At 39.4% G+C, this 27,679-nt stretch overlaps 1 protein-coding gene across 3 annotated transcripts in view; it reads right to left on the bottom strand.

Moving 5' to 3' along the window:
* Nucleotides 1–27,679, bottom strand: part of DOCK1 (dedicator of cytokinesis 1) — a 489,282-nt gene that overhangs the window by 410,608 nt on the left and 50,995 nt on the right. For all 3 annotated transcript variants that reach the window (XM_078391202.1, XM_078391203.1, XM_020791492.3), the window contains exons 2-4: nt 16,236–16,319; nt 4,458–4,498; nt 2,374–2,429 (exon numbers count right to left, since the gene is read on the bottom strand). In XM_078391202.1, coding sequence (XP_078247328.1) covers nt 2,374–2,429; nt 4,458–4,498; nt 16,236–16,319 — 181 coding nt within the window. The remainder of the gene's footprint in view (nt 1–2,373; nt 2,430–4,457; nt 4,499–16,235; nt 16,320–27,679) is intronic.

Raw genomic sequence — 27,679 nt, 5'->3', positions numbered from 1 at the left:
ATCTGGAAAATACTCTTCATAACAGATCTTTGCTGGAGGGTATCAGATACTCTATTCATCTACTGTACATTCTTACACAAAAAAAGGAGGTTTAGAAGTCCAGATGTTCTATGAGGACGTTGGAAAATACCAAAGCAGAGAAAGACAATGGCCAGAATCCTATTCTTTACACTAGAGGGGAGGTCTCCAAACTGCAGCCCCCGGACCACATCAGGCCCACCTTGCCTTTTAATGTGCCCCAGCAGGTGGGGGGGGGCGCGTACGCCCATATGTGCATTTTCCTTTGGCCCTAAAAAATCTGGAACATATATATTGTGGCCCTCACTCTGAAAAGTTTGGAGAGCCCTGCACTAGAGCAATGGTGTAAACTGCCATGGTGAATCACTGCTGGTCAACATTGATTTTGCATTATTTGTTAAGTGACTGACACGCAGATGGATACAAGGGATTACTTGTTAACTAGTAGCCATTCTTTACCACCATTTACTCCTCTGCATTTGTGCCTGCACAGATTAAACCAAAGCAGAAAAACACAACAGCTTCTGCCAATACGCATTCTTAATAGCAGAGTAATTGTGGTACATGCTGCAAAAGAAACCAACATACTGTACATACATTCGCTCTGCTACAGAACCTGGATCAAGACAGAACGATTCCCTTATAATAACCTATCAAGGTAGACTTTCATATGCAATGGGGGCAGACCCTTTATACATTCAGCCCACTTGTGCTTTTAAAGAACAGTTAAACTGGGGCACCATTCAAACTAAATTTATCAGATGCCTTCACACAAAGGAATATGTGCCAGTAGTTTCTGTGGCTCCAAGAGTCCAAAAGCACTAACAGTATTTTTGGATACCCTTTAGAATTCACAGGATGTACTTTTTTGCTAAAACATTCCATCTCCATCTACTTTTTCCTGTTTCATGCCTCACTATTCTATCCCTTTCCCTTATAATACTTCTCATTCACTTTCTGTGCCTGTCCAGGATAAGGTGTCTGCACATGCCAGTTCCTTTTAACAAGCTACATCAGTGGAGTCTGTTGTAGCAGTTTTCTATAAATTCTTCCATGCAACATATGACTATACAGAAAGAAGAAAGGATAACAAGTAGTTATGGCAGCTGAATCTGGAAAAATCACACTGCTTAGGAAACCCGATTCTCATAACATCAAGAATCTTCCAGTCAGAAATTTAAAACTACTACAACACTCCATTGTTGGAGTGGATGGATAATTATCTCCTTACACAAGAGAAGCCCCGTTCTTGTTGACGTGCACTCTTTGCAATCTCTGCCTCCAAAATTAATATCACACATAACTATGAGGGCAGAGGATGGCACTGACAATCTCTACAAAATAATTTATGGACATAATTCGGACATCAGCAATAGCAATACACATGAACGTTTTTCAGATCATCTCAGTCTACTCAGACAATCTTCATAGGACTTGAAAGTTGTTATCCAGAAGACAAAGCATTACAGAACAAGGATCTGGAGAGAGACAACTGAGATGAAACATATACATATGCTTCATACCCATCTCAACAGATTAAATATTAGTCAAGGGTTCTTAAGCCATTACCAAATATAAAATGCTAGGATAATTATGTTGCTGTACTGCTGTTATTTGCCATAGCCCAGGTTCTCAACTAACCACTGCCAATTTAACAGAACAAACTTCAAATGTGAAGTCAGAGATTCTTAACTCATTATCACACGTGTAACTGTCACAATGATTATGTTGTTTCTGGTGTTGTTATCTATATCCTGGGGTTCCCTCGCCCACGAACCAATGTTGCTTTTTACAGAACAAGGGAAAAGAACTGAATATCAAATGGGGATCTAAAGTCATTACTTGGTGTGAAAGGCCACACTGACTCACATAAGTTGCAATTTGTGTCTACTAAGCAACCACTGTCTCTTTGTCTTGGGGCCACATATAAACGTTTGCTATGTAGTCTCACACTTATGTCTGAGGAAGTAAACTTGATCCATGACAGCTCACGTTAAGTTTTTAAGGTGCCACAATGTTTTTGTCTCTCTTTTTTTGCTTTTGTTTTGTTTCTTGTCTGGTATGCTTGCACAGACTAACAAAAACATCAAGCTGAACAGTCATTTTCATAGTCATCCTTTTTCTCCTATTGTAGTATTGAAACCACTGCTAACTGAATGATTCATACAAGTCCTAGACAAGGCAGAAATCAGATTATCCATTCATCTACTCTCTTCACATCCCCACCATAATCCATCAAAGTAGCAAAGAAATTTCAGACTTGAGTTCTATGCACAGTCACATATTTATTTTAATAAGTGCAAAAAAATCATCTGAATATTTCCCTTTGTTAACTCTTTAAGGCTGAAAACTTACCCTTTTCCTTCAACGATTGCTTCTTTAAGCTGTATATAGGAAGCAGGAAATATGCCCTTCAACAGGAAAAATAAATTTACTGTTGTTTTTGTTTTGCTGTATGCTGCATGATCAACTTCATAATTAAGATTTATTCACCATATATGCTTTTCTAATCATTATGTTATCCTTGTTCCTCCCCTCCCCTTCTGGAAGAGCTGAATAATAAGAGTAGCCAACAACAGCAACAATGCCTCACTTAACTTTTCTGTTTCATAATTAAATATAATCCTTTAACTGTCTTAGTAACCTGTTTAGTAGAATACTGTATCTACTCAACAAAGGATACAGAGATTATGTGGAGAGATTCGTATTTAATGATAAACAGTAGCCTATCAACAAAAGAACAAGTCTAGACAATTCTTGTGGTCAAAAGGAAGATATTGTAAACTAACCACAGTACAGAGTTACCTCTAAATTGTGTCCTAACTATGGCTATTTCAAGTAAGCCAATTTAAAACTCTCTACTGGCCTTGCCTCAGGAGAAATAAAGAACCATTCAAAACAATTCCGCCTATTAAAAGAAGTTCCTGAACTACCATATTTTTCCGTGTATAAAATGACACTTTTTCCTAAAATAATTAGAGGAAAAATTGAGGGTCGTTTTATACATGGAAGGAAGCAGTTGCACATGCTTGGGCACCTCTTGCTGCCGCCACTGTCACCCAATTGCTTCTTCCATAGCTCATGGCTTATCGCCTCTGTTGGCCAAGGCAGCAGCAACAGGAGGCAGAGACAGAGGCGAAGGAGCATTCACATGTGCTTCACCTCCTCTTGATGCCTGCCTCCCCCGCCTGCCCGATCACCACCTCCAGCGATACTGATGGGCTCAGCTCTGTCACTGCCTTGTCCCCTCCCGTTGTGGAGGCAGCAGGAGGCAGAGGCAAAGGCAAGCAAGCACTCACATACGCTCAGCCGCCTCTTCCTGCCTCATTAGCAAAAAGGAAAGGGAGCAATGGCTCTCCTTCCTTTTTTGCTAAACTCCCTGCCTTCTCAAAAGGCGAGGAAAAGCAGCAGTCGCTTTGACAGCCGCTTTCCTTGCCTTTTGCCAAGGGATGGGGCTTAGCAAAAAGGGAGCCCCTTGATCCCTGCTTTTTTTTATTTGGGGTTAGAAAAAAGGGAGTTCATCTTATACTTTGAGTTGTCTTATACATGGAAAAATATGGTATGTCTCTTGACTAAACATGCAGAGAGAGAGAGTGCTACTTTTTTGAAACTTAAGAGAAATGACTGGGCTCTTCACACCCAGGCCTCAGGAAGAGAGTATTATTTATTATTAATTTTCAATAAAACCCCAGTATAATGACTGAAATAAAGCTAGTGTATCTTTATACCATGCAAAGAGAATGGCATCGTCAGCCCTCAACAAAAATAGTTAATTTAATTTAATTTAATAGTTCCTATCCCCTCCCCCTCTTCAGGTTCTGAGGCTCTCTAGGATTTCTTTTGTCCCAGGGAAGACGTTGGGAGCCTCATGGTCACCAGACACCGTCCACATCAGAAAATTGCCTATTCTAGCCCCTGTCCGCCTATAACATTTGCTTCTAAGTTACTCATTTCCAGAAACAAGCATTTTAACACTTATTCAGTTTTAAGACAGATATTTTTCAAATTTTCAATATACAAAACTTGACCTATTTAAAAAAGCACATGCTCCCAAACAATACAAATCTTTGCAAGATGATGAACTATTAAAATTGAAATTAATAATTACTTCAAGCTTTAAAATTGTTTCTCCACCAACCTATTTCTATAAATTAAAAATATCATTATACAGCAAGTGTAATTAACAGTCCTTTCCATAAAGTAATATTTTTAAAAATCCCAGTATTCTTTTATCACTTTTCAAGAACCAAATTAATTTTATGAATACCCCCAATGTTTTAATGTAAATATGGAGCAAGTACCAATAATATTAGCCATTTTTATTTAACAGAAGTTCCTATTTTATTTTTCAGTAACAGGTTCAAAAGCAGAAAGGAATCCTTTAAGTAGTTATTATGAACTAAGTCATTAGAGGAAAAGTATGGAAATAAAATACTTACTTTTTTGGATTTTTTCCTTAAAGTGTAACCTCTGTACCAACCTAGAACATAACAAGCCTTAATGAGCTTTTGTAAACTTATTGGGAAAAAGCACACACTCACAAACAACACAGATCTTCCTAAGGTGCTGAACTCTTAAAAATCACAAGTGTTATATCTTTGGTAAGGAATTAAGCCTGGGTTAATCTGAGGCCCTGCTCTCTCGCCTACAACAAACTGTGCTGGATTTACCAGAGACATCTCTTTTTTCATTGACAGGATTACATTTGGGGAACTTGCTCACCCTGGAAATCCATGTGGTTCTATCATGCCACATTTATTTCAACAATTTATAACTGCCATGCCTTGAATTAATTTCTTCTGTTTATTTCAAAATAATGATTGCCCATGTTAGTTAGCACTACACTTTCCTTACCTGTAAAGGAAGTTTCACTTTTTTAAAATAGTGAATTCCTGTGATATTTTATATACCACTATGTTAGTATTTTGTATCTCTTTTTTTATATACTCACAATCTGCAAATGAGAACATACTTGTGTCACAGCAGCAAGCATGATGATTGACACCTTTGGTGCATTTAGCAGCCATAGTTTGCCCATGTGTGCTTGCCATTTCTCAGACTATTTGTGGTGGCGAGTTAAAATCCCCCTCCAAGCAACTTTGAATAGAAATGCTGCACAAAGTAAATTGATTCCTTCCCGTCAAATATCTGTGATCTTCAAGTTCTGCCAGCTAGTGGAAACGTTTCAACCTTACTGGTACACCCCATGATTTCACCAAAGGAAATAGAGTATACCGGGATGCCCTTCCCCTTGTGCTCCTGTGCAACTGGATTCTTGCTGGCTCTCCAAAGAGCTGTTAAGAAAACTAGCAGGGTCTGTTTGTAAACAAGTTGAACCAGGACATCTCATTTGCAAGCAGACTCCAGTTCTCATCAACCCTAACAAACTGCTTGGTGCGCTGGCAGGAGCATGACTCCCTCTTGAAACACACCATACACAAATAACTCTTTCTCGTTGTATTCAGAAATAATTGGAACAATGAAAATATCCAGAGGGCTACATGTGGCCCACAGTCTACTGGCTACCTACCTTTGTTCTAACATCTTTAAATTTCAACATCCTTCAGATCAGGGGTCCCCAACCCCTGGTCCATGGCCCAGTGCCGGTCTATGGGCTTTCCAGAACTGAACCATGGAGACAGATATCGGGGGGGGGGGCGCCCACACGGGGAGCATGTTGCACTCATGCAGGGGCGTGTCATGCTCACAGGGGGACATCACGCTCACACAGGGGCATGTCACACTCGCGAAGGGGTGTGTCACACTCGCATGCATGCACGCAAGCACGGGAGTGCCCCTGACCCCCCACGCAGAGCCTGCCCCCCCAACCAAAATAAAGACCAATCCATGGTCCCAAAAAGGTTGGGGACCTCTGCTTCAGATGATTCAAGTTAATCTATGATTCCAAAAAGCAAGCAACAGCCTTCATCTTGTGTAGCCACAATTGACTTCAGTAAAACTCCTCCCACTATTGGTTTATAGTGTAGCGTGTAACTAATGTGAATAAGTAATCTCCTCTGGAATATGTCCCAAAGAGAACAGTTTAGACTGTAGTAAATTCCAATTACTATATGGAGGTTCACTGATTACCGCAAGTACCACTACGCAAAATCAAGCTATGTAGATGAAAGGAAGTTCCATAAGCATTGCTAAACATAACTTACAATTCAGCTCTAATGTTTTTGCTTTTGGTAATTTGCACAGGCCCCCCTCTCCCTTGAATTCTCTGCAGCAGTACACGCTTGATCTTCCTGATTTTACCCTCTACAAAGGGCTTCTTCCACTAAATCCCAAGCTCTCTGGATGTCCAGTGGCCAACTCTCCCTTCATTTCAGTAAGGCTCAGATCAGAACAGCTTCTGACAGTTAAATAACTGCTGTATAGCTAATTTTGTCAAGCTGCAGTAGGCAGTGCTTTCTAAGAAACACCTACTAAAGCTACCTTTTTCCAGAAGAACAGAGCAGATAAGCTTTATGAATGGTTGGCAGCACAGGAAAATAGAAAATAAAGACACTTGCTGATAGCTAGATGGATATTTCAAAAAAGAAACTTTTACACCACCTATTGCAGTAAAGAAATTATGTCCCTTCTCTGAAACACTCAACGTGAAGGTGCAAGAGGCACCTCTCCCTGTATCAACTGACTATACGGATTAGACATGGGATATCCGTATTTGTCCCCCTGGGCATACAAATACAAATATCAGCACCACTCGTCGTCCTGCCTCCTCACCAGAGTGGTCAGCTGTGCAGGGAGGCAGGGAAGCAGAGGCCAGGCTGCTTCTCAGATTGGTGTGACAAGAATGACACAGGTTGTGCACACCGCACGGCAAACCATTTGCGGACCTGTCAGTTCAGGGCGGGAGGGTCAATTTTACCAAGCATCTCTGGTGCTGATATTCGAATTCATATCCCCAGAAATACGAATACAAATATCCCATGTCTAATACAGATCCTTCCTAATGATAGTCCTATTGTGCCATAATTATTTCATCAAAACATTTCTCAGATTTGTGATGGCAAGATGACATGCCAATCAAACAAAGAAGCTATTTCTCATTCATTCTGCTACCGCAGTTCACAACATATATGCAAGTGATCAGCACTTTTATTGCTACCAAGCCCATTCTGGTTTAGTGTGTGTGAGAGAGAGACTCACACACAATAGTTATCCACATAGAATGGTGGTGCTGTGCCAGGCTAATTGGGAAGGATCTCTCATACAAACTCTACCCGATTCAACACAGAACTGGCAAGCAAACCTGCATTGTAAACTGTTCTGTATGTTGGTCTCAGTAAATATTGGTCCTTTTTCCTACTGATCCTCTAGAGCAGGGATCCCCAACCCCTGGTCCGCGGCCCAGTGCTGGTCCATAGGCTTCCTTGAACTGGGCCGTAGACACAGATCTCCGCCCCCCGCACACACATGTACGATGGATGTGTCGTGCTTGCTGGTGGGCATGTTGGTATGCATGCTCGTGGGGTGGGTGTGTCACGCTTGCGGGCATGCGCATGAGCGCAACACGCCCCTCTACAAACACAAGCCCACCCTGCAAGTGCAACACACACATCCGTGAGTGTGACACGCCCACCCATGAGCACGGGGGTGCCCCTGCCCCCCCCGCGCACGGAGCCCGCACACACTCCCAACTGGTCCGCGGTCCAAAAACGGTTGGGGACCACTGCTCTAGAGAGACCAGGGAATAACTTCGCAACAAAGAAGTTATTTTATAACAACATTCTGGACACCAAGCTTAAAAAGGATGCCAACAAACTGAAGCAAGTTCAGAGGAGGGCAACAAGACTGACCAGGCTATTGGAAACCAAGCCGGAGGTCGAAAGACTGAAAGAACTGGGCATGTTTAGCCTAAAGACTGAGGGGAGATATGATAGCACTTTTCAAATACTTGAAAGGAAGCCACACAGAGGAGGGGCAGGATCTGTTCTCAATCACCCCAGAGTGTGGGACACGTAATAGGGGGCTCAAGCTACAGGAAGCCAGATCTAGGCTGAATATCAGGAAAAACGTCTTAACTGTTAGAGCATTACAACAATGAAAACAATAACCTCAGGAGGTAGTGATTGCTGGAGACGTTCAAGAGAAAACTGGATAACCATCTGTCAAATCTGCTTTGATTTGGATTCCTGCATTGAGCAGGGGGTTAGACTCAATGGCCTCATAGGCCCCTTTCAATTCAATTATTCTATGATTCTATGATTAAAAGACTTTAGTTCAATCTCTTGCATCAGCAGAGAGGCTAATAAAAATTCCTACATGAACCCTCGAAAGCTGCTGCCAATCAATGTTGAAAATATCGGGCTAAATTAACCAAGATGATCTCTGTATAAGATGGCTGACTAGCTCCTAGATTATTAATATATCTGCAGAAAGACAGAGGATCCTTCATCTACACACCAATCTGTTTTAAAACCAATTTATTTTATAGTCAAAAGAGATGCAGACAGAAAGCAAATATAAAAGACAACCTTCTTCTCTAGTTGTCAAAACAAAGAGTGATTTTTTTTCCAGCTGATTTATTTTGGAGCCATCCAGCAAGAAGATTGCTATTAATATTAATTATGAAGGCCACCTCCAGAATTCATTACAAAGGCTCTTCCAGTTTTTCCCCCAGACAACAAGCACAGATGCAGTAGCTGGGGAAATAGAGAAGGATAAATATGCCTCCAGTCTTCTGAGATTTTTAGTAGTAACATGGATGCAGTAAATTCCAGTTCACATGGGCAACAGAGGCATGTTCCTGATATTTTAAACCATGGATCAGAGACTAATGCAATCATGCAGCTGATGTGATTGATGGCAAGGTGTCAGCCTTTATAAAGATGAAGATGCTTCAGTAAGCTAGGTACAGTACTTCCTTCTGAGTTAAGATTTTGATAAGGGGGAGTGGCATTATTATCATGATAGTGGTGGCCATTGGTAAAACAATGTTGAGAGCAGTGAGAGAAACCAGGGTGTGAGCCTTTTTGTTTTGTTTTGTTTGTGACTGCAGATTACACTGGCCACAAGGTTAGTTAAGTTTGTCTGGTTACAAACATGGATGCAAAAACATGAATACTGAAATCACTACATGCCTCTAAGCCTATTGCAGCAGCAAGGAGCTAGCCACCTATCAAGTGGCACACATTTACATCAATTCCCATCTTTGATAACAAGGGGCCTTTGTGCTGCAGGAGTTATCAGAGTTTAATAATTATGGTTTATGGTAAATGAGACAAAGATGCTTGGGTAAGGTTCAGTTCATCGTATGTCTACAGTAGGCTTACTGAAGAGGAAAATTTCGAGTGGGAAGACACTGACAAAAGGACCAGCCACACCACAGGGTCAACAGAGCTTGAGAAGCTGATGCTGATATACTTCATCCTACAACAACACTGGGGTTAGGGGTGCTGGAACCCTGTGTAATTCAAAATTTCTATGTAACTCTTATACACCGTCCCCAAAGTATAACTACAAAGCATAAACTATTCCCTCTCTCGCTCACACAGAGAGAGAGAGAGAGAGAGAGAGAGAGAGAGAGAGAGAGAAAGGAACAGATGAGTTTCCTGTGTTAGCTGTACCTACCAAAAGAGCTTCTATCAGAGGGGGGAAACAGAAGTGCAGTCTTTCCTTCTCCCTCCCCCCCAAGGAGCAGTGCACGACTGAGACCTCTCTCAACCCACATCAGCCTCCTAGTGTGCTGCAGCACCCTCCCTGGCTGCAAAGTTGGGCCATGCCAGGAGAGGAAGCCAGCTGAGCCACCACCATCGTACTAGGGGCTGCCACACTGTCAACAGGGGCTTCAGTAAGTCCAGGTCCAGTAAGTACTTTCTCAGGCCACTTCCTAGAGATGAACAGCAGCAAAGTATTTATTGTGTATTTCTTTATTAATTGAATTATTGTTTGTTTGATTGATTGAAAAAATCCATGTATAACCAAATCCATGCTGTTTGGGCCCGTACAATTCAAGGGAGAAGTGTATATATATTTTTTCAGGAGCAATTTTGCATTGCACACATGCACACACACACACCAGATTGACAACAACTGCAGGGGACTGTGCAAAGCAATGGTCACCACATAAACTGACGAAGGCTCAGTTCATCTCAACTACAAGTTGGCTTAGCTCTTCAATAGGATATCTGTAAGAGATCTGCAGTAAAGTTATGGTATTTAACACATGACAGTATTCTTTTTCAACAGAAATTCTCAGGCAAGTCTGTATGGAAAACTGATGTGAGGATTTCTATAGTGACAGTTTTAAATTTCCATAAAGATTTGACACTATGCCAGGAAAGTGAGAAACAGTGCTCCTTCCCCTGAAAACTCACCCAGAAGACTTCACTGGACACTTTTCCTGTTGGAACAGAGGTGCTGCCGCAATGTTGGGTACTTGGGCCAATGGGCAAGCATTTTCAGACACCCACACAGTCTACTCAACCAGCACAGCATCTGTCACTAACACTGCATAACAAAATGTCCTGTTCAGCCATGAAGCAGCAAGGCAGGCTGGCTGTTGAAGCCCACGGGAGGGCTCCAGGTGAGGACCCTTTAAAAAGGTAGAATTTTGTCCTGGAGCCTAATGCTCTTCCATCTCCTTATGAGCTTAGGCAGCGCAAGCTGTTATCACTTAGACAGTAACATTCCTGGAGAGAGTGCACTCGCCTGATCAAGTTCAGGAGCCATCTGAAGAATCTTACAAGCAAGAGTCTCTAGCATCATGAACTGATAGGTCTGCACTAACTCAGTGCCAGAGCAGTGCTTGTACCTGGTGCCTCCACTGTTGGCACTGCTCATTCTTCAGCCAATTAGTTAGTATCCCAGTTACTGCCCAACTTTATGATCATGAGAACATAGGACCAAACATTACAAGATCTTAAACAGGTAGTTTAATGCCATTCCCCTCTGTCCTTTTTCTAAACAATTACAAATGCTGGGGCAGACAATAATGATTACAGCTTTTTTTTTAAAAAAAAAAATTCCTTTCATTTAACATTTCATAAATCTATTATCATCTTTGCCTGATGAACATTAGTGGTGACAGCAAGGGTTCCCTTTGTTTGACACTTTCTAGTGACTCAAAAAAGGTATTTCCCCAATCCAGAATTTGGTTTCTGTGGTTACTGTATCTTTGAGAACTGTGAAAGGGGGAATGAACCTTCTTCAACAACAGTATATAATAAATGCATTGGCACCGCATTTTATAATAAAAAGGAAAATATAAACATATTGAGCTATAAAATGCAAATGCACTGAGCTACAAGAGTGCCTCTATTTCTTAATTTTTCAGCTTCTCCATGTCCTCTAGATCAGTGGTTCCCAATCTTTTTGACACTGTTGGGGGAGGATGGAGTCTGTGTGCGGGGAAGGTGAAGCACCCCCCTCCACGCTCACGCACATGCACGAAGGATATGCGCACACATGCATGAAGAGGCTGTGGGGGGAGTGCATGCAGGGGGGGTGGGAGATCTGTCTCCACAGCCCAGTCCAGCCCAGACCACGAACCAGTACCAGGCTGTGGACCGGGGTTGGGGACCCCTGCTCTAGATGACACAAGGGTAACTTCTCCTTGTTTCTGGGACTCCGATCTGTTTTAATTCAAGGGTGGGCTTGTTTTGTTTCAAAATTGGAATTACTGTAACTAGAAGTCTCCTAGAGGGCTTTTTAAGTTAAAAAAAAAAAAAGGAAAGGGGGAAAAGGGCATGGTGGTTCAGGGTACTGGGAGGCACATCCATCCGTGGGTTACAATTTGCCCACCCCAGTATAGATGTTGACTGAGTTCAAATTTTGCTTCCATTACTAACAAGCACCTAGCCTGCTAGTACTCAGCTGTTTTGTAAGCATGATACTTACAGTAGGAAACATTACAATAAACAAAGTAATGTATATAGCTAAGGCAGGAGTACATCTGCCTTAGCTATATACACACTGCATCCTTGCCCCAATATCACTTGCATAACTGGAACAATTAACTACATAGAATACTTAACAATGGTTATTTTTAATAATTATAAGCCAATTTCAATTTTCCATAAAGAGAAATTTGAGGAAAGGGGACCATGACTTGCTTATATGCTAATAACCCAACACTGGTCCCCAGTAAAACATTTCTTCCTTTGTCTTTACTAATGGGAAATGACTACCATTACCATCAGCACAAACCTACATGAGGTGTTCTTCTCTGTACTTCAGTGTCTAGATTTAATCTCAAGGTGTGCTACTATCCGCTCAAACCACTCTCCTAGTACTGCTTCCTTCTCAATTTTCAATTTCCCCACGACTCTCAGTATTATGATTGTTCCTCAGCAACTAAATTTCTGTGTGCTACAGAGTTATATGTATTTTAATGTGAGCATTAAAATATATCATTAGTCTTTAAGGGACCACAACATTTTTGTTTTGGTTTCTGTCTGATATGGTTGCACAGACTAACATAATTACCACTTTAAGAGTTACATATATGCCAGTCTAGCGGTTTTACGAAGCTTAGTGGTGGCTTTAAGGCTGTAGTAGTAGTTTGGGTTTTCATCTCCTCCGTCTTTGACCTTGGTGGGGAAGAAGGGATGCACAGTCAGAAAATCAGTGCTAATCATCCACCGTCTCTCCTTGAACAATGTGGTTGTTCAGTTGTGAGTAACTATACAAATTTTAAAAGACCAATAATCTGGTATCCCTTCAAATATATTTACCATTCCATCATATATATAGTTATTTATAATACTTTTCAAAGAGAACACTGAATGCCAGAACAACTTTCCACTTCTCCACAACTACAGTACTATAATGTAGCATGTGTCTGCACTGAAAACACAAAAGATAAAACATATTGTGACAAGACATGGGATATTCATATTCATCTCCCAGAAGAGATGAATATGAATATTGGTACCACAGGTGCCTGGGCCATTTGGACCCTCCCCTAAGAACCAGCTGATCCACTTACTGCTTGCTACGTGGCCATCATTATTTGTGTCGTGCCACTTGTGGAAGAAGCCCGGCTGGCGTTTCCCCACCTCCCTGCACAGTCGACCACTCTGGTGAGGAGGCAGGATGACAAGTTTCCCCACTCAGCTACCGAGTGGTCAGCAGTGCAGGCAGGTGAGGAAGTACAGGATGGGCTACCGCAAATGGCACGACACAAATAATGATGGCCACGTAGCAAGCACTAAGTGGACCAAGTGGTTCTTGGGGGGAGGGTCCAAATGTCCCAGGCACCTGTGGTGCCACTGGGAGACGAATGCAAACAGCCCATGTCTAGTTGTGATATTTCAAACTCCACTGACTTTTCTGTTATTAAAACTTGATGTACTCATGAGTGACACTTAATCCCATTATAAACACAGCAAACATCACACTATAACTCATTAAAATTTAACCACGGAGTAACACCACCAAATATGAAAAATATATCAGCATAGTAGTACCTCATAAGCAAAATGGGTTTCAATCAAAATTCTAACGATTAAGCAAAAAGGCTTCAGAAAATTCAGCCAGATAATTCTCATAGGTTACAGGCTGTCAAGTAAACAAGCTTTTTTATTGTTAATGAAAAATGACTAGTAGGTTACATAAAAGAGCCCAACAAATTGTCCCACCAATAATTGTGTTAAACCACAGAATTTTTCTAAAGGTTCAACTGCTTGATTTTATTGATGTGTAAAACCAGCAAAACATCACTGACAATACCCAAAAGAAGAGCCCGACACATGATTAAGAGAGAGAGAACTAGACAGGAAGTACTGTGGTCAGCAAGCTATCACCTTAATTAAAACAGCATGAAGTTAAAGCATAGATTACTACCACAAACTAGCATGCTATGAAGCAGTCAGCAAAAAGTCTTCTTTTGAGTATCCTCTGTGACATTTTTATATTTATACATAAGATGATTAAGAACAGTAATGTTCAAACAAAAAAAACCAATTGACAAGAGTCCACCACCACCACCTTCTCAGCTCATCTTTCCAGGAACGACCAGAACCACTGCCAAACAGCATCCCTAAGTTCCATTCTAGACAATCAACTCCAGTGTGGAGTTATTTGCCACTCAATGATCTCAAGGACTCCATCACCCTCTCTAACCCACACAGGCTCCCATTGATTTGAATTAGGGGGAGATGATGGCCTAAAATGGTCATGTATGCCCTATTAGTGGTACCAATTGGCCATTCCAGTCCATTTGGAGTAGCATCTTAATTAGGTCTATAGAAACCTTATTCCAAAATCAGATATGACTGGAAGAAACACTGGGTACTGGAGGCTGAATTAACAGCTGGAGGGGCATATGCTGGCAGTATTTTGCCAATCATTCCATTAAAGTTGATGCCATTTCTATGATAAAATCGTGTATAACATATAAAATGGGTAGAGGAAAAAACACAATATGTAATTTTACTGCTAGATATGAAATACTATGGTCAGTAAGATTATCATCTTGATTAAAACAGAAGCCTGAGGTTGACCTGTTGATGTCATTTCATCACCTCAGACTGTGCACCAGCCATCAGCAGAAGGAGCAAGGAAGATAAATAGTTTCTGTGGTTTTGTGTTGTTTTGCTTTTCATGAAGAAAAAAATGATCACTGGACACCGCCAGCTGTTTTGCCTTTCCTGTGGCTATAATGCCCCCTACCTTCATCACCTCAAGATTCCTTGGGAAGACAAACTCAAGTTTCATCATTACATATAGCACCAGGAGCAGCATTTTAATATAACACTAAACCATGCTTTAAGAAGCTGGTAAGAGTGATCTTTTGATTTAAGTAAATTGCAGTTTGCTGCCTGCAGCCAGTAACTACAGCCAATGTACAAAGGATCTGGCACATAAGGAAAAAAGAGCACAAACATCTGAAGCAGGGCTCTCCTCAGCTCCACTACAGGTTAGTATTACATGTGAATGCAGCCAATATGTCTGGAAATGATTTCATGTAGCTACTAAGTTTGCACAGGCCATTGCAAAAAGGGAACATGCAATGACTAAATCTGACTTTTAAAAATCAGTTAAACAACTGGCAGAGGGCATGTCATTTGATAAAAAATGGGGAAGAGACCCCTTACTGTGCGCATTTTATGCAGGCAGCCTTTCTAGGGTCTAAAGCATCAGCTGAAAGCAGTGCAACTGCATCTTTCATTTGCGTTGAAAAGGTCAGAGGAAGAAAGCTAGAAGAAGAGCAAGCAAACACACATATTGATGAGAAAGAAAGAAAACATCTCCCATCCTGGAAGGAGCTTTTGGGAAGCAGATAGAGAAGAAATCAATACAACCTATGCACTAGCAATGGTTAAACAGCTGGAGTTTTCATTGCTTGTTCCTTAAAATGAATCACATGTAAAAAGTAAGCAAACAATGCTGGACGAAACCTGGAGAGGAAGAAAAAAAGATCTCTTATTGTAGGGGGCCAGAATGACTGCCTTGGACTGAGGAGATCTGATTGGCAAATTCCTTTTTCAGCTATGAGGTTTGTCTACTGGCCTTCAAGAAAGTCATTCCCTTTCAGCTTGTATTACCTGACTAAATTGTTGCAAGGCTAAAATGGGGAGAGACAGACCCTTATAAACTGTCCCAAAGTCCTTGAAGAAAGAACAGAATACAGGTGGAACAAAAAAACAATGATCAAACACTTCTGAAGGGCATGGAAAGCTTTCAGATGTGATGGAAAAATTGAATGCAAAATTAATGCAAAATTAGATAACATAAATTAAATTAGTACTGCATTCACTTGAAAAAAAAGGGGGGAACATAGATAACAGGTTGTTTTTGGACAAACCGAGGAAGAGGCAGATACAGTCTTCAATGAGATCCTAAGTAGTTTAATAGATAAATGTCTTTTGTTTCCACCATTCAAGCTTAATATTTTCTTTTAAAAGCCCCCTGTATATTATCTGAGAGTATTCTAGGGACATCTATCACCTTTCCAATCACTCAACAAATGCTACCAAAGATACATACAAATTAAGCTGCACAAAAAAAAAATCAATCATGTTTCTGCAGAAAAGGGGGGGGGAGGAAAAATTATGTCTTAGAAAGGTTATTCATCCCTTATCATATGCCCGCTCATTTAATGTATAGGGACTGTTAATTTTGTGTCCACTTGAGTGCTTCAATATTTCATAAGCTCTCAAAATAGAACTCATCTGCTAAAACAGTCAGACATGTTAAACTCAAATGCTCGCAGTAATGACTGGGAGAATAATGACTATGAAAGAAGCATTTGTTCTACTTGCCTTCATGTGTCTCCAGTATATGCACAGTATCTCCTATTTGCAGAGACAGCTCATCCGGCCCCCGGGCATCATAGTTGTAGAATGCTAGAAGGGAGAAGAAGGTCATGTTTTCAGCATAAAATATTTTGTCAGCAGAAATAACACAAAGTTATGGAGAGCTTTAAAATAAATTGAGACACTGTTCCAAAAATTATGGTATTGCCAAAGCCAAAATCAGCAGATAGACCTTTATGAATATATACCAAGTTGGAACTGCATGCATGAAATGTCACTGTGATAGCAGCTGAACAAAATATAAGTCAATTGAGAAGTCAGCTTGAATTAATTGAGTGGGACTTGCTATCGGTTAAATGGAAGTAGTATTTGTACCCATAATTTATTTTAATATAAACTGTGCAAACTATGCATACAAAATTCAAGCTAGTATATATGAGCTAAGCCCTGAACATATGAATTGGCATGACCTTCCAATTTCTTTTCCTAGTGACAAGGACTTAAGGATACTTTGGATACAAATCTGTAGCAACTGTTTTCAGAGGTTGCACTTTCCGTCCCAGATAGACAACTCAAGCTCACTCTTTCCTGGTATTCAAGTGTTTGTTGGACTACAAGGAAAATTTGATGCAACAGATCAGAGAAGGCTGTTTAGTGACTCCTGCATCAGCCAATGTTTAAATGGTTCCTCTTATATCATTTAAACAGTGTTACTAGAAGTATAATATATATCTATTGTTTTTAGTTTGCTTTTGATGTTATATTTTGAATAAATAAATTTAAATCCTAGGCAGCACAAAACCTTTATATACTCTGCAGCAGTAAATTTAGATCAGTCAACCAATCATCTGAACCAATGAAATTACCTCCTAGCAGCCAAACCCAGAAGCATGCACCTGTATTAAAAACAAATTTTCTTCCTAATTCATAGTGCAAACCTAACAGAAGTTTATAAATAAGTCAACCATTAAAACTTTGTGGACTAGTCTGTAGGTTTTTGCAGATTTGTTTCTCAGACTGAAATGTACATAAGTATTAGCACTGTGTAATCATTTTGTTGTTTTGAGTCAAGCTGATGAACTGGAGAAAGAATTCCCTGACTAAAGAATACAATAACAGTAAAATAATGCTGCTATTTGCAATGCATCAAAATACAAGTCTGCAAGTCAAGATCACATGGAAAAAATATGTATCAAATGCACACTGCTGGGGTAAGGAAAGAGATTAGTTGTATGACAAAACCTCAGTAGGGCAGATTTGTTATGAAAAGCAGTGTCAATAATAAATTTTAGTGGTAATACCAGATCATGGCGTAGCACTACATGGAAAAGCAGACATGAGTCATGGGCTTATACACTACCCTTCTCTTCTCTATCTCCAGCACACTCGCCAAGACAAAATGAAAAGACTCTACATAGTAGTAGTTGTTTGGATTTTTAACTCTTTATTTCTATTTTGTTTTCACCTACAAGTATAATGCAAGAATCTATATGCTGTTTTATCTAACTGGAATCTACACCCCCCAAATGGGCAAGAGGGATCAACATATAAATTCAAAAGATACAAGTGTGTTCTTCTTCCGTGATTATGATGATTTCTTCTCTTTTTATCTTTAACTTTCTGCCTTCATCTCATAACCTAGCAGAAACTAAGATGCCAGGTTTCTTAACTTCAAGCAGTGTTGAGCTCTTTTTCTTGCAAAAGATTAAAACATGCAAAGTATAAAAGTTTACATCAGAAATTTACAATTATGGTCTGAATAAACTATATTCTTAATTTTATTGTACCAAACAAGCCAATTTCATAACCAAACCAAGGCATGTGTAGTATTTTCTTCAAAATTCACAAATATAAACATTGTACATAAGCAGGGCAGAATACATCATGCGAAAGGCTGGACTGGAGGAATCCCAAGCCGGAATTAAGATTGCCGGAAGAAATATCAACAACCTCCGATATGCAGATGATACCACTCTAATGGCAGAAAGTGAGGAGGAATTAAGGAACCTTGTAATGAGGGTGAAAGAGGAGAGCGCAAAAAATGGTCTGCAGCTCAACATCAAAAAAACTAAGATCATGGCCACTGGTCCCATCACATCCTGGCAAATAGAAGGGGAAGATATGGAGGCAATGATAGATTTCATTTTTTTGGGCTCCATGATCACTGCAGATGGAGACAGCAGCCACGAAATTAGAAGACGCCTGCTTCTTGGGAGGAAAGCGATGACAAACCTTGACAGCATCTTAAAAAGCAGAGACATCACCTTGCCAACAAAAGTCTGCATAGTCAAAGCTATGGGTTTTCCTGTAGTGACGTATGGAAGTGAGAGCTGGACCATAAAGAAAGCTGACTGCCGAAGAATTAATGCTTTTGAACTGTGGTGCTGGAGAAGGATCTTGAGAGTCCCCTGGACTGCAAGGAGATCAAACCTATCAATTCTAAAGGAAATCAACCTGGGTGCTCACTGGAAGGACAGATCCTGAAGCTGAGGCTCCAAAGCAACACTGCTTAGGGTGCCAGTACTGCATATTTTTATCACACACACACACCCTGCAAATATTCCCATTCTCAAAAGAAGAAAAGGATCCTCTGCATTCACTGGCTTCAAAACTTGTAAAACGTTCACATCTCCAGTCAGTCACCAGAGTTAACTGCTTCAGACTCCTTTGGTATCCAAAGATGCTTGCTGAAACACTTTAAAAAAAAACAACACCCAAGTTCTGTATTTCAATGGACCAAAGGACCTAACAACTGACATGTGGCTGAATGGACCACTCGCCAATGGCTGAAATGCATTAATCACATCTATAGTACGCCTATCAAATCAATGGGGATTTGTTGTATCAATATCTTACTACTTACATCATACTGTTATTTAATCCACCAACTCCAATGTTATTTTACGATTTGATCAGCCTAAACATTTTTATCAACAATTCTACTTTTTATCTTTCTGCAAAAACTCTGTACAGACCAGAAACAAATTCATAATTCATCCACAAGCATCATCTTACCATTTCATTCTCTTCAATCATACTCCTCTTCAGTCACCCCTCTACACGTATTTCTATTCTAAATAAATATTGGCTGTAGGGAAATTAATTATGCCTACAACTTTCTACTGGGGGACGTTGTTGCTTTATATTACATGTTGTGTTTGTTGTTCCCAATAGGAGAACTCAGAGATTTAAGTATCTGGCTGCAGAACCATAGGCTGGGAGTTTAATTCCACATTACTTATTCGAGAAGAGCTTGCCTATGTGGCCTTAGGCAAGTTGTACAGTCCCAGGGCATCTCCAGAAGAAGGAAACGGTAAACCACTTCTGATTTCTCCCTACCTAGAAAACTCTGAAAAGGGATGCAATAAGTACACAATCTATACTGACTTGACAGTGATTTGACAGTATATAATTTTTTAAAAATTAAAATTTGTATTTGTTATCTGTCAGAAATAAGAAGTCACTAAGGTCCTTGGGTCCCTCTAGCCCAGTATTGTGAATTCTTACTAGTAATGGCTCTTCAGGGTTTCCAGGAGAACTGTTCTAGCTCAACCTACAGATCTGAAAGATCAAAATGGAAATTGCCTGCAAACAAAGTATGTGGTCTATCGCTATCCTCTGGGCCCAGGATATCTGGAGTCTCTCTCTCTCTCTCTCTCTTTTTTTTTTAAATGGAAGAGGCATTGAGGAAATAGAAAATAATTTTTGCTATTATGGTTACTCATAATGTCTTTTTGCTACACAACAATATAGAGTTTTAAATGAATAAGGCAAAAAGAAAAGAAAAATTAAAAATATAGAAGACAAAAACATTGTGGCACTGCTATATTTTAATGTGAGCTTTTGTGGACAAGTCCACCTCCTCAGACATAAGAGTGGGACTAGCGACTAACACAACTACCTCCTCTAAAACTACTCAAATGAATAATAATCTAATCAATCCTTAAAAATATAAATAAAAAAGCATATATGTGTGTGTTTAAAAATATATGAAAATGAGAAGGAAACTGTAAATTAGCTGGGATAGCTCAATGAGCTATAGAGCGAAGAGCCACAAATTCCACTCCTTACTCTGCCCCCAAGAGAAGAGCCAGCCTATGTAGCCTTGAGCAAGTTATACGGTCTCAGAAACCTCCCCCACAAACCACTTTTGAATATTTTATAGCAAGGAAGTCTTGACAAAAGGTGCCATAATTTGGAATCCACTTGTTGGCACATCATTTTTACTTTTATTATTATTATTGTAAGTTTTAAATTGTGTTCAATGACTTTCAATTATGGAAACATTAGAGTCAGAAATCAGCCATCTTTAGGCAAGACATAAAGTACCATAAGAACAATAAAATATATTTAGGCACATTAATTCATAGTGTTGCATTTTACTACATCCAGCAAAAAATAACCATTTTTCCAGGAGGAGCATTTCTCGCAAAACAATTCAAGGTTTATTACCTTCAAGAATACCTTCTTTTTTTCCTTCCAGAAAGCAAAAACAAAACATAAACTGTACTGAAGCAAAGCATAAAACAAGCCAAGACATTCAGTAGTTTCGCATTCCAACTAAACCCTACACCACAATGGTTATTTTTAATCTTTGTAGATCAAAACCAATCCTGCAGCAAAGAAAATATATTCCCCTACCACAGGAAAAAAAAAGACTGCAAACATGGTCATTTTATCCAATCTAAGCTCCTCCTTTTTGCCACCTGCTACCCACTGTTTCTTTGCTTCTTTTTCCTTCTCAGATTAGACACCCAGATGATTCCCCCTGCAAAACAAATATCGCACACACAAGAGGATAATATTCCAAGAGCAATTTTAACAAATACAAGCAATTTCTTTTTACAAGAAATGTCCAAGAGCTGTCAAACAAAGGGAGGAGGTATTTCCTGACATTTTGAGGGGGAGAGACAGAGACTCATCCCACCACAACTATGGCCAGGATCCAATGAACTGTTCTACTGAATGAACTGCTTCCATCAATGGAAAGTCACAAGTTTGCTCAGAAGCAGTTTTTCAGGCAGCAGAGATTTCGAAAGCCACCTTTAAGGAGAGCAAATATAAGAACACGCTGAAGTTACCCATAACTCAGCAGTGATAGAAGATACATTTTTTGGTGAGCTGCGTACTCATCATTAAGAAGCAGCAGTTGCCATCTTCCATATTTTATGGAAGAAAATAATAATAATTGAAACTGGAAAATTCTTTCCAGTCACACAAGAGAAATTCCTGCCAAGTGCTGGTGTACAAGCCCACGTTCTGACAAGAACACTCCTGACCACAGTAGCCATGTGATCATTCCAAAGTTAAAACCAGGAATATTACAAAATAATTCTTAATACTTATTATTCAGGTAAAGTGCAACCCCATCCAATATAGGCCTCATCTAGAGTTCTGGGCACCACACTTTATGAAGGATGCAGCAAAATGGAGCAAGTTTAGAGGAGGGAAACAAAGATGATCAGGGGACTGGAAATCAAGCCCTAAGAGAAAAGACTGAAAGAACTGGGTATGTTTAGCCTTGAGAAACAAAGACTGAGAGGAGATACGATAGCACTTTTCAAATACTTGAAAGACTGTCATACAGAGGAGGGTTGAGATCTATTCTTGATCATCTCAGAGTGCTGGACACACAATAATGGGCTCAAGTTACAGGAAGCCAGATTTAGGCTCAATATCAGAAAAAAAAACATTTAAATTGTTAGAGCAGTACAACAATTGAACCAATTACCTTGGGAGGTGGTGAGCAAGAGAATATTAGACAACCATATGTCCGATCTGGTTTGATTTGGATTCTTGCACTGAGCAGGTGGTTGGACTCGATAGCCTTATAGGCCCCTTTCAGCTCTATGATTCTATAAGGCTTAGACTTCCTGCTGATTTACAAGCATATGTATCATATCTAGATTACATCTCAATTTTGTAAGCTTGTATATACACTACTCCTGGCATGAGAAAACAATTCCTATTGGAACCTGTTAAGGAAAATAAATTCAGTTATAAAAACTTGATTGAAGAAAACACAAAATCTCTTTATGAAACGGCACTCCAAAGATATATATATCAGGAAGACTCAAATGTGCTAAAGATAAAAAACTTCCCATGGACACTTTTTGACAGCATTCAAATTCATTTCCTCAATATTTCTTTTTAAAGCAACTGCAGCATTTTGTTCCAGCATTCTCTTCAATTCTTTTTTCTTATCTTACAGAATTTCACCAGAAATGTGGACTTGCCTACACAGCTCTAAATTAACATTTGAAATGGTGATATCTTCCTTTTTTTAAAAAATCTTCTTCTTGAGACAGTTTAGAGAGACAAAAAATTGCTACAGCTGCATTTTCACTGAGTCACTTCCTCATTATATACTCTTTGCTCAAATTTTAGAAAAAAATATTAACAAAGAAGGTCCTAAGAGAGTGGGTGAGTGAAAAACAAGACACTGAAGAGCTGTTAGAGGATATAAATGAATATGCATTGCAGAAAATTTTATGTATTGTAATAGAATCCTTACAAGTAATAACAATAGTAATAATAAACCACTAGCCGATTATGTATGAAATACTCAGAAGCAAGCCCACTGAATTCAATGGTACTTTCTTCCAAATACTAATTTATCAGGCAGCAAGCCACATTAAATTCAATAAGGCGAACTTCAGAATACATATCCACAGAATTGCAGCGCTGATTTCTTATACACTTCAGCATGGTATACTGAAGGCTCCATGGAGAGTGCGCTCTTTAATAATAATAATAATAATAATAATAATAATAATAATAATAATAATAATAATAATAATAATAATAATAATAATAATAATAATAATGTGCTGTCAAATTAATTATGACTTATGGAGACACTTTTCTTAACTCTGAAATCATTAAAAGTGATTTTAAATACAAGTTATTTTTCTTTTTACTAATTTTTTTTAAAACTCTGCTAATATCGAAATTAACAGTTAAAAAAGTCAAAACTCAATACAAAGAAATTCAAGTGTTGAGTCCATGCCCAGAAGCAAATGAACAACAGGGCAGGGGACAATCTAATCAAATGGAATTTCCATAAAAACATAGTATTTGTGGGGTAAGCAATTTTATTTCACAAAGCAAGCAACTAAAAGAGATAAATACATATAATCTCTACTGTCTATATTTTCCTTACTTTTAAGTGTGCCTGCTTTTCCAACACAATAGCCTAAAAATAGTTAATCATCATCTTTGTCTGTACAGTGGGGTCTTGACTTGAGAACTTAATCCATATTGGAAGGCGGTTCTCAAGTCAAAAAGTCTGTAGGTCAAGTCTCCATTGACCTACAGTGCATTGAAAACCGATTAATCCCGTAACAGGCCGTTTTTGTTCCATTTTGGGTTTTTTCTGGTCTGTAAGTCAAATCTCAGGCTGCAAGTCAAACCTAAATTTTGCAGCCAGAGAAGTCTGTAACTCAAAAAGTCTGTAAGTCAAGCCGTCTGTAAGTCAAGGGTCCACTGTAATATATATAACAATACTAACACTCTACTGGCTGATCAGTAATAAAATATTAAGAAGAAGAAAAAACTCACTATTTAGCCATTCTTAAGTTACAATGTAAGGTAGTGACACAGAAACAAGTTGCCCCTGCAGTGCTTAATACCGTGGTACCTCGACTTAAGAACTTAATCTGTATTGGGACTGCGTTCTTAAATCGAAACATTCTTAAGTTGAAGCACCATTTCCCATAGGGATGCACTGAAAACCATTTCATCCGTATCTGCTGTTTTTTGTTCTTAAATCGAGGCTCTGTTCTTAAGTCGAAGCATTAGTTCCTATGGGTAAAGCCGGTTAACCCGTATCTACCACTAGGGGCGGAATTTTTTTTCTTCTTTTGACCTAAGGTGAACTTAGGTTTTTTTAAAAGGGCAAGAAAGGTTTTTTTTCTTTTTTGGTTCTTAAGTCGAGGCTCCGTTCCCAAGTCGAAGCAACTTTTCGCGAATGGAGCCATTCTTAACTCAAATCGTTCTTATGTAGGGACATTCTCAAGTCGAGGTACCACTGTAGTTTCAATCTCTAGGCCACAAGCAAACAACTTCCCAACCTGGTTCACCTTACAGAACCATTATGTTGGCACTCATTACCACTCAGTACCTATATAACACTTAACCCTTTAGCTACAAAAAAACTAAAAACCTAGCAGATAAGAGCTGTCAGCCACATTCTATGCTGACCTCTGATGAATTAGTTAATATTAATCTAGAATACCTTACAGTGGGATTTTAATTAAGAAGCCTTTTTTAAAAAAGGCTAGGGAGATGCTAGCCTGAAGCATACAGCTTGCAAAAGTTGATTTTACTTGAAGCAGACCCATGAGACTATAATGCAGAAAATCTAATTCACTCTGGAACGGGAAATGAATATTGCAGCAACTGTACTGGAATATAATAAAAATACCAAAGACATGAAATCTAAAGAATAATGCAAATTGTTTTATAAACATTAAACAGCCTACAATGAATGCAAAGATAAGCCAAAAGCTGTTTTCCATAGAGAAGACTGTTCTGTTTTTCCACTTAGCTTTTCTAAAATATAGTTTACAGCTGTTAACTTTTATGTAACTTTTTGGCAGTTTATTCTATTTTCTATTTGCAAAGGGACCCCCCAGAGTATCTTAAAGCATGGTAAAAATTTTAAAAGAATTAACATAACAAATAACAATAGCAAAGGCAGATCTTTTCCAGTATTAAAAACAAACAGAGATTAAGCATATCAGGCCACAAGGTTTGGAAAAATAAGGATGGTTTTCAACCATCTCCAATTTAACACATGGCACCAAACAAGTCATCTTGTGGGGGTGGGGCACCGCAGATGAAAAAGTCTCATCAACTGGCAACTACAGTAGATCACTGCCCTGTTGCCCAAGCATTCATTCCTGGAGCTGTCTGATCAAGCCAATCATCCTTGAGTCATACACATTGTGAAGAAATTTAACTGATACTAACTTTTCAAAAGGTAGCCATGTTAATCTGTTCAATCATATATAACAGAAAATAAAATAAACATTAAAAAATAAAAATCAAAGTATTATGGCATCATGAATTTCATTAATTGCAATTAGAGATGGGGACAACTCACCTTTTTGGCGAGTCGTCCGAAGCATGAAGTTGTCCCCACTAAGCGATGAATAACGAATATATTCGTTGATTTGTGGGGGGATTATTTTTTAAAAAAAAACAACCCTGCCGCTCCTCCTCCACCCCCCAGCCCTGCTGACACCTCTTTCTTATTAAAAAAAAAACACCATTCTGCCTACCTCGCAGCTGCTGAGGTCTGCTTCTGGCCTCCCAGCCACGCATGTAAAAAGGGAGACTAGCTGCCCTTTACAAAGATGGTGGCTGCAGGTTCATTTAGGATAGGGAAGCTGCAGCTGCCATCTTTGCAAAGGGCAGCCTGGATTCCTTTAGCCTGCAGATCTCAGCAGCTCCGATTAAGGTAAGGGGGTGTTGGTGGGGGGAGGAGGACTAAGGTAGGGAAAGGAAGGGGGTGGGGATAGGATGTGGGGTTGGGTGACTGTGTGGGTCTGTGGCTGCCTTTCTGCCGCCAATCAGCTGATCGGCAGCCGGTAGGCAGAATGGTTGTTTTTGGGTTTTTTTTAATAGGAAGGGGGTGCTGGTGGGGGGGGGCTAAGGTAGGGAAAGGAAGGGCTTTGGGTGGCTGTGGGCGGGTGGCTGCCTTTCTGCCACTGGTAGGCAGAATGGTTGTTGTTGTTGTTTAAATATGAAGGACAAATAAAAATGGGTCAATATTCATCCCTTGATATTCATGAGGGTCTCTGGAACCGACAAATATGAAGGGACGAATATTTAATGAATCAGCTATTTTCATCAAAAAAGCTGATCCGTTTTTATATTCATTCCCATCTCTAATTACAATCCACTTACTTTCTCAGAAACACACAGTAAATTTATATACAGTATAACCTGTGGATGTGGACTCCTTTAAGATGGATACAGTCCAAATATTGACATTTCAAAGTGGCAATTGCATTATTAACACAAGTAATAAACTTAGATTGTTTGTTACATAAATATCCTGACCACTGCATACCTATTTGTCCATTAATTGTGCACATAAATACAGTAGGATACCAGGATCTATCGCAAATGCCTAAAACTGTGCCAAACCCACTATACAACATACAAGGAGACAGGAGAAAGACCACAAGGCCAGCCTCCTTTTATCTCGCATATAGGGCTGTGATAAACCCCAGATGACTGAAAGGCAGATATCAATCCCGAGGATATGGGATCTCCATATCCCAAGGATATGGAGACATGCTGTATGTGTCTGTGTGTACACATATACACAAAGACACACAAATTCCAGAGCATTCTGGAAGCGTGTAGGAAAAAAAATAATGCTCAGCTTGCTACATCACATGAATAAGCTGTTTTCGCTACAATTTTATGTATGGAGGAAGTTATTCACTCTAGCCTCTGAACCATCAGCTGATCTGGGGTGGGGGAACCATACGTCTCCTGATAATTGTTATTACTAATTCACTGACACTTTGAAATTTTTATTTCTGTGCCTGTACATGTACTGTGTGTGCATGTGTGTCAAAATAATTCACTCTGTGTGTCTGATGAAATGATTGCAGTCCATAAAAGCTGACACTGAATCATATGTTAGTCTTTAAAATACCACAATATTATACTTTTTTGTTTTTATACAGTTTAGATTTGTTTTTTGTTTTTGTTATGCATACTGAAACACACAATAGCACAGCTACCTCTTGGGAAACTAGTACTGTACCAGCTTCACTTTCTAAGAATTAAAAGCATGAGGCTTGCTTTTTATTGGCTAATCTTTAAGGTGCTTTGTTTTTATTTTCTATTTTTGTTTTCTTTCCCATTGGCATTAGGAACCTTTCTGCATGGAAGACAAGCACAGTATAGAAATAGTTTCACAAAAATAGTAAAGCTTATTTTTTTAAAATAATTGAATATGTATACAAGCTAACGGAACAAAAACCAGAACAAGCAGTATACTGTATGTCTAATGCCCTATACCGTATTCTCAAATGCCATTCTCTATTATTTCATACTGAGAGCAACAAGAATGGCTGCAAGCCTAAATAAAGACGATGAAAACTTTCTTTCTAGCAGGAAGTGAGGCTCCACAAATCCAAGACTAGGGGTGGCTGCAACCCCAGAAGGACTGTCCAAAGAATGAGAGCTTAAACAATAAACATGCAGCCACAAGCAACCAGCCTTTTCAGAAAAAGAACATAAAACTGCCATACTGAGTGGTGCTGACAACATAGCAGGTGCAAGACACAGGTGACAAGAACCAAACAAGAAATCGATACACCTTGCTAAAGGCTTATCACAGCCATTCACTGCCAAATTGACACTTTAAATGGGTTTGCACTTGTGTGACCACTAGAATTGGATTCAACAGTAGTAAATGATTCCTG

This window comes from Pogona vitticeps, chromosome 3 (assembly GCF_051106095.1).
Source record: "Pogona vitticeps strain Pit_001003342236 chromosome 3, PviZW2.1, whole genome shotgun sequence".
Lineage (NCBI taxonomy): Eukaryota > Metazoa > Chordata > Lepidosauria > Squamata > Agamidae > Pogona > Pogona vitticeps.
Note: the sequence above shows the minus strand (reverse complement) of the source record. Positions and strands in the feature narration are given on the sequence as shown.